The sequence below is a fragment of the Drosophila grimshawi genome, unplaced genomic scaffold (genome assembly GCF_018153295.1).
Source record: "Drosophila grimshawi isolate 15287-2541.00 unplaced genomic scaffold, ASM1815329v1 contig_1367, whole genome shotgun sequence".
Taxonomy (NCBI): Eukaryota; Metazoa; Arthropoda; class Insecta; order Diptera; family Drosophilidae; genus Drosophila; species Drosophila grimshawi.
In genome coordinates this window covers 1,011,089-1,019,896 of record NW_025062889.1, presented here as the reverse complement: position 1 = coordinate 1,019,896, position 8,808 = coordinate 1,011,089, and the positions used below count along the sequence as shown (strand labels likewise).

The window sequence follows — 8,808 nt, the reverse complement described above, 5'->3', positions numbered from 1 at the left end:
AGGTAAATGTGAGTAAGGTTAGGTTGATGGTCATGCAAGCGTATTTTCACATTCATTTCACATTCACACCATTTGGCAACCAAGGCGAGGAGGCATTTGCCGGACATGCCAGACAAATTATGACCACGATTGTGACTACAACAACAACAATAACTTGTTGCGATTCTCTCTGCAGGCCACTTGGAGAACGAGGGCTGCGAGTGTTGCTTTGGCGATAAGCATTTGGGTGATTAATGAAATTTGATGCCACTGCCAGAGGAGTGAGGGAGAAAATGAGTTGCCAGCCCAAAGCGCTCAAGCTACCCAGTAAGAGGGATAGAGAGTGAGAGAGAGTTGGCATTGTTTGTTACAGAGAATCTGAGGAACAAAGTCAGGCATTTTAAAGCACACTGATACTCTTCTTAACAACTTTAAACTGGGAGAGAATTCAAAATTTCACACAGTTGAAATAAATAAGCGACCATCTAAAATTGACTGCTTGACTCCAACAATTCTCAAGCTAAACTCTGAACAACAATTCAACCCAATAAAAAATGCAATATTAAATAGTATTACTTTTAAGTAAAACAATCAAAAATAGCTGTCCACATTTGGTTAAGTGTTAAGTGGACATAAACCTAATCTTACTCAGATACAGGAATCGTAAAGAACACTTCTCTCTGGAATTATAGATCAAATTGTTTACTGTGTATATGTTAAGTGAAGGGAAAGGCAGGCGAAAAGTTTGCACACCTTTGCCACAAAGAATTACAACAATTGAATCGACATGACTTATGTATGTTTGTTTATATGGTCACACAGTGGGCGGGCCTTGTACCGCCGCCTCTACACCTCCATGCCGCACTTGCAACGTACTCTAATTGGCCAGCTAGCCAGCTAGCTTGCAATACTCCAATTAGAATTCGTAATCGCGCACGCTTTGCCCATTTGAATTTATATCGAAGTGTAATCTAATTAATAGAGCGGCCAAAGAGTTGGCGACCAGGTGCTGCTTGGTTGCTTGCTGACCAACAACTACTGCCAATTCTTATTCGGCGAAAAGCACAACAATCGCCTATCGCAGCGGGAAGTGTCAAAAAGTCAACTCAATAACTGTTTATTTAACTGGCATATTTCCAATTTCCATCGGCCGTTGTGGCCTACTTGCAAGCCTTCTTCTGCTCTGGCTCTGACTCAGGCAAGCAGTCTCTGGGCCCAGTTAAGAGTCGAAAGCAACTTCGACAGCTTCGTTTTGTTTTGCATTTGCTCCACGTGGCGAAATTTGAGCCTCTTTGCCCAACTGCGTTTTTTGCTTTGTGTTTTTTTTCTTCCTGTTGCTCTTATCTGCATTTTGGGCATGCATTTTTTTATTGGGATTGCTTTGGAGTTGTTTCGGATAGCCAAATAGATAGTTACATAAGGATTGATTGTTATGACCAGGCTGAAATGTTGAAAAGTGGCCAGTTATGGCTGTGAAAAGTTTAAAACCATATTCGAAGGGAATTTTTTGTTTTATATTGGTGTAAAACAGAATTATACTTAACACTCTGTAGGCCATCTAATTTTGATCAGAACTAAAAATAAGTTCTTGACAAGCTATTGTAGAGGAATAATCAATATTATATTTCCTTTTTATATTGATTTCATAATTTCATAATTGCATAACTGACTAGTGCACATATCGATTAGAATATTTTGTTTGACTTTTTCGTTCACTTGCCATTTAATTGGGCTTAGACGGCCCACCTGATTTCTGGTTGATCGATATGCACAACTATCCATAACTGGAGTCGGGCGCCGGTGGCGGGAGTTGCCCACATTCCGAGCTTTGGTCGCCCATTTGCTACCGTTTAGCAGGCAGATTGATTTCAAGCCAGCCGCTGCTCGACTCGATGATCATTTCATATTTCCCCATTTCCATAAACAAACGCCCACCAATTGTGGGTGAGCCGGCTGCAGTTTCCCATCAATCAACTTGCTGCACTTCACTTGTGCCAGTTGCGCTGCGGCGTGGATGGAAGGAGGGGTTGGGTGCAAGTTGAATCCTCAGCACATTTGGCTGTTAAATTTGTAGCGGCATCATTTTTCATAACTGCCAGGCAAACAATATACAGACGATGCCATGGAAAGCGAGTAGCAGCTAACAGCGGGAGCTGCAATTGTAAACTGTAACCAGCCCCCTTCCTCCTCCCTCAACGGCATGAACCCTTTTTAAAACTGGCTGCGAAATCGATTCGAGCTCTAAACGTGATCGCAGCTTCAGTGTGCTGTTGTGTGAGTGTGCGTCTTCTTCGAATAACGCTTTGTTTTTGTGTGCAAGCCAACTGCTCACCTTACACCCCCCACACCCCCCACCCCCCACCCCCCACAAACCACAGCCCCTTGCGCCGTTTGTGAATTTGTTGCAATTTCTCATTGTCAGCGAACGCGTTCGCCGGTAAATTTTGATTAAACGCTCTACGGGAATTCACTTTGCCTGTTTCACCTCTCGTTTTTTCGCTCTATCTTTGTTGGTTTTTTGAGTTTTTTGTTTTTGCTTTCTTGTGGCTGTGGCTGTGGCAATAGCAGCACCTCTGTCCACATCTGCGTCCTTGCCCTTTCCCACTTGCAGCAATTGATAAATGATGCTCTTCGCTTGGCGATATGTTATGCAATTGTGGTATTTGTGTTTCGGCTGCGATACCAATGCGAAATACTTGAAGAATAGTTGGCTAAATCCTGCAACAAGATCGCCGTAATAAATGAATGAAGCATTTGGAAATCAATTAGAAGGTCTGCCAAGATGAAAGCGAATTTTATATCTTATACCCTGTCAGGGTGAGAGAGAGCGTGAGGGGGGATTTTAATCGGTCGTCAACAATACAACAGTTCTAGGATGAATTCAAGAAATGCTTTGGTCATTTGGCCGGCGAGTTCTTTTTGGGACTCGGCAAACTACAGTTCATGGCCAAAGCTTGAATGAAAAAATCAGCACACGAGATAATGACGGCGATCAGATGACTGATAGTATTTGTGATGAGTCGTTTTACGATTCTTCTTAGAGTTGGTGCAGTACGGACATGCCTAGATGGACTCGACTGTTGATCTAGAAGACATATAGATAAATATGGCATCGGAAACGCTTCTTTTTGCCTGTTACATGCACTTTCACAAAACCGGTATGCCCTTTTTACCCGTTTTTAATATGTTAAGGTTATGATATAATACCCTCTAAATGAGAAACACAACGAAAGTCTGATGAAAGTGCTCGTACACAGTAAACTATATGTATTGGTCAATGGAAGCCGCAGAGAGGGCGGAATGGGGGCAGCGACAGCAGAAGCCGGCGCAGCAGAATTGAGAGCGCCTCAATAACAAGCCGTAATAATAATTTTGCTCCAATTAATCAGCGTTAAATCAGCGAAGCGACGTCAACCGAAGCGATTCGTTCGATTTGATGTTAACCAATTGCCGCCTTTTGTTTTGCCGGTCTCTTTGTTATTATATATTCCAGTTGTTATTGCTGCTGTTGTTGTTGATGCTGTTGTGTCCGTTGTTGAAACGGATCAATGGCTGGGAAAGTAGCAGATGCCCAAGTTCGACGTCTGGTTCCATTAAACTTAAATGATATTAAAGCAAGCAGCCAGATGCCAAAGTGAATTCCAGAGTATTTTAAACTTATAATTTGTGAATACTGAGAGCATTTCTTATATTATTAATCATCGGTAGTAAATATACATATATATATATATATATATGTATAATATTGTATCGATTAAAACTGCGGAAAACTTTGATACTAATGAAATACCAGCTGATAACACTCTTGCAGGTGTGGGTGTAGTCAGGAAAGTTATTATATTTAATTAGGCATTTAATGTGCACTAAAAACATTCAAATTTGTATTTTAAAGGATTTAATACATAAGAAGTTGATTTCAAGAGAATCAATCATTTGTATTGGTATTGAAATTCAAAATGGTAAAATACTTTTTGATTAAGAATATACATATATACTTCATGGTATGGGGAAATGCTTTATTCTGCCAGCTACACAAGTTGTTCTTACCCTTTTTGCAATGGGTTCAGCAAATAAAAATGAGTGTAAAACTGATAAAGTCAGAAGAAACCCAAATATTTATATTGAGATGTAAGCAATTGTACTACCTGCTTCCATGACTATACATACATACATAAAGATATGTACATAAATATATACACGTATATATATATATTCCGTACATCGGCGAATCAACAACTTGACATTTGATGGGCCTCAAGTGTATGTTGCTTTTTGATTTTTTTGTTGTTTATTTTGTTGTTAAATATTCAACCCTTTGACTTGTGCCTTCTTGTTGTCTTTACCTTTTTGCGCTTTGTAAAAACATACTTAAAATTGCTCGTTGCTGAACTTGTGTCTGCCGTTGCCCGATTGTTTTCGACGGATTTTCAACTTAATTGCATCGTTGTGGGTCTGTCTTGAATCCATCGAATGTTTGACAGCAGGCAGCGCACCGAGCCGTAGGTGGTCCCCATAACGAGAGCTAATGAAATCTGAGTCAGGAACTGTCAAAATTGACGACGGCAAAAAAAAATCGCTTAAGTACATGCAAATAAAGTGTGCGGTGATAATTGCTTAACTTATCAACGACTGAGTTTGAAGTGTTTTTCTTGAGAATGCCAAAAATAAATCGGCGTAGAAGTCGTAATATTAATATTGGCATACAGCAGTGCAGTTAAAAGTGTTTGCAGTGCTCTCAATCTGCTCAGATCTGCAATAGATCTAAAAATAATTGATTGATATCAGCAATTAAGTTTATTTCATCTGTGCTGGATTTGCTAATTAATACATCGTCAAGAGCGTGTTGCATTTAATTAACGACACCAAATTTCAATTCTACGAATGTGACTCAAGAAACAGGCTTTTGTGTGTATTTTTAGATCTGCAGCTGCAGATGAGCGCTCTTAAGTTCCATTGAGGATCACTCAGAAACGAGTTGGCCAACAACAAACTGGGCTAACATTTCAGATGCCTCGGCATGCCAGTATCACTTACACCATCATCATCATCATCAACATCATCATTCCAACTGCGGACAATGTCAATGTTCGCAGCTAGCTTTTAGTTTAACTAACACGTTTCTTAGCCTCATTTCACAAGCTGGCCAATGTGCTTGACGTTGTTGTTATTGGCTGTCAGCCAGCGTCGATTGCGGTTGACACTTTTTCGCGCCACACGCCTAATCCTCTCATGCATCGCAGACGAGGTCGAGTGGCACCCAGAAACCGTGATGACTTGACACTTTAAAAACAGCTAACCGAGACCCAAAAACGAAACCAGCGCTAATAAAATATACCCAAAAAACTCCAAAGATATCACTTACACAGAGCTCTTAACTACTCTCAAGTGTCAAGTTCATTAACATATGCATACATCCAATTGATAGAAAACATACTTATACACACCTCATTAGCTTGACAGATTAGCCAATGAACCAACTCAAGATGTCCAAAAACCATTTAGAATACTGAGAAAAACACTGAGGTGAGAATACGTTTAACAGTTTGTAGATTTGTCTAAAAAATATCGTTTATTTATACATATTCATTGAAACCTGAGACTCAGATTTCGGGCTGGGCGCAGGATAACAAGTCGAAGTAGCTGGCGATGCTTCTGGGCAATAATAATATAGACCAAGTTGAGATCCGTATCGTATTACAGCGTCTGTCCGAATACATATATTTTGTATATAGATTTTTTAAGATTTAATTACTTGAAAAGTTATGTTTGTTTATACCCCCTGTAGAGGGTATTCTAATTTTGTTGTGAAGTTTGTTACACATTAAAGCAGACGTTTTCGACGCCATAATGTGTATATATTCCTGATCAGCGCTAATAGCCCAGTCGATATAGCCATTTATCCGACTGTCTCTCTACTTTGAGAAACTTGGCATATATCCGTCAGGCTATATGCTCAGTCTCATTTATCGCATAATTCTACTTTTCTTTATGAGCGTTTTAAATATTCAACTAGATGGTAAAATAAATGAATTGTTAATGCCCAGCTGACTGATAATGATTATCTATGTTTCGTGGCTTAAATGCTGAGCCAGGAATAGATGAGCTTTCGCTGGTGGCTCCTTCTGGTCATGGACTTTTGGGCCCAGTTTTGAGACTCCAGATGACTATCGCTGAATCTGGCTGCAGGTAACAAATGCAGAGTAAGCACAAATGATTAATGCGACCAGGCAGCCTATAATTAATAATGATTAAAAGCTGGCGCCCCTTCATCAACAGCAAAACGTGCACAGTCGAGGAGATGGTCGAGGAGTAGGTGAAGGTGGCGCCTTAAGGAATACTCGATTCCTTCAAGGCACTAATCGCTCCAACGAAATGAAAAGTGAGCATAGTCCGAGTAGATCAGAAATCCACTGGAGCCGACGACCCGCTGTGAGGATTAACATGAATTTATATATATATATATATATATATATATATATGGGAGTGTGAGTGTGTATGAGGCATTTGAATATTTTTCTTATTGGCCGCGAGAAGTTCACGATTCATGGCCCGACTGTGCGTGACCAGGTTTCATTTTCATTAGCCTTTGTTACTAACAACTGGCTAGGACTGACTTGGCTTGCTGTGTGGTCCCATCTGTGTGGCATTATGTTGTCAGCCACATCTCTGATCTCTCATCCAGTCTTCTCTGCAGCAAAAGTTGCTAATTGATTTCTGAAAGATGCTATTTATTATTGTTTATTCTTTTTGTTTCGTTTTTGCTGTGTCATAATAGCAATTATTTTAATAACATACATAAGGCTGCGTACTTTGTACATTTCAGCGATTATCATTTATTTTTCTGGACAGCATCATTGTCAGGCTTTTAATAGTGATGATATGCCTTCATGAGCCCCCACATGAGCCTGGACGTCGTATTCTTAGCGTCCTCACCACAATCTCTGCGTATCGTTTTTAAATACAACACCGGGTATATTCTTCAGATCCCTCAACATTGAATGATGTTGCTCCTAAGGCCTGATTGTATTTTGTTTCATTTTTATATACATCTCGATAGGCACTCCAATCGTTGGGTATCTCCATTGCCACACTCGAGATTCATTGATGGTTGAGAAAATGATCAAAGATTTTTTCACCTTGACACATTTTTTGGCACAATATCTAACACAGAAAACAAAAAATTAAAAGATTCAGATTTCAGCAGCCCTGGCTTATCGAAATACTGAACTGTGCTGACAGCAAATGTGAAATGTGCAAGCAGCTACTGACAGGAGTCAGGAATCTGGTCTCATTTTTTAGTTGTCTCGCTTTTAGTAGACGCTGTAGTTTCTGTGAGTTTTAACCAAAAAAAAAACGTTTGTGGAAATGAGCAGATACCGGGTGAATACAAAACCTGTAAGCGCACAAATGATTTTTGGAGTAGAATACAGCTAAAAGAAAATTGTTGTTTTTAATGCTTACAGTTGCCAGTTAGTGGCAAAGCGCCCTATCAGCCAGTGCCAGTGCCAGTGAGTGCGATTCGGGGTAAGTTATGGTGGATCGTCTCGCTAACCTCACAAAGTATATGCATGTATTTAATTAGGAAATTATCGTGGAGAATCTGAGTCACCGCCACGAGTAGCAGCTACGCGACAACGTGTAAGTTTTATACCAGATTTCATTTTTGGCAGTTTTATGTGAAAAGAAAAACGAAAATACAATAAGCACGAAGAGTGAAAATATCATTCGTTTTTGTATTTCACAACATACAAATGAGCTCCTCCAAAATCTTCTATAATTGCTTGCGAACCGACAGGCAACATAAATAGAGCCTGTCCAGATCCATATATGCATTTAATCCAAAACAAGGCATCGAATTTTGCAACCTCGAAATTTTAATCTATGAAAGCTTTAGTTTATAGTATTCCGATGTTCTTGATTTTTTTGTGAGACACACAATAACAGTCATAACTGTAGATTTTGGTACGGAAGCGTTTCCGATGCCGTAAAGTGTACGTGTATATTCCTATTAAGCATCAAAAACTTGCTCTCAATCTTGCTCTGCATGCTTAAAAGTATCACACGTTCGAACTACAACTGAAAATGTTCACTATTTGTATATATCCTATCCAATGGTTGTATCAAAAATATTACACTTTTTTTAATATTTGTTTTTTGGTATGCTTTTAGGGTCGTCCCCGTAATCGAACTTTGGAGGGCAGTTCGTTGAGAATGAACAGCACGAATCGGGTACAGGATCTTATCAAGCTGCTGGTGCGTATGTATAAGACACATGGCAGGTTGGTGCCAACGGAGAACAATGGCTTTAATCGAAATCTGAAGCCAGATGTGATTGTTGACTCCTTCGCAACGGATGACGGAGAACCAATGTTCTTCCTGCGATTCAAGTGTCGCAAGATACCCGAACTGATTACGTTGACCGAAATGAAGCGACGTGCTCCAACTATACTAATTGAATTCTATAGTTCCAGATTGACAAATGCTTATGAGAAATGATTCATTAATGAATTAAATTGACTTTACAATATTATTGAGTATACTATTGAGTAGTTCATATCTGTGTATCTGGAGCATTGCACATCAAAATGTTGTGGCAGCCACAGGTGTGTGGCATGTGCGAGTATTTGTGTTAAGCATAAAGATTTGCACAGTTAACGTGGCATTAAGGCAACAGTCACGCCCTTGCTCGCATATAAATCCAAATTCGTTGCCCCGCAACTGCAAAATGCAATTCCTACAATTCGACTACAGTTGCCTGATAAATTTTCATGTTGTCACACCTGCACACAACTCGCATGCACATAAATATAAATGACTGTGGATCCGCCA

At 39.8% G+C, this 8,808-nt stretch overlaps 1 protein-coding gene across 1 annotated transcript; it reads left to right on the top strand.

The window, feature by feature from the left end:
• Positions 1-7,275: 7,275 nt before the first annotated feature.
• On the top strand, positions 7,276-8,513 carry LOC116805901. Its single transcript, XM_032741065.2, has 4 exons — positions 7,276-7,374; positions 7,443-7,503; positions 7,562-7,617; positions 8,149-8,513. Exons 1-4 carry the CDS (start codon positions 7,345-7,347, stop codon positions 8,473-8,475), a joined length of 474 nt encoding a protein of 157 aa, XP_032596956.1. The 5' UTR covers positions 7,276-7,344; the 3' UTR covers positions 8,476-8,513.
• The last annotated feature ends 295 nt before the right edge of the window (positions 8,514-8,808 follow it).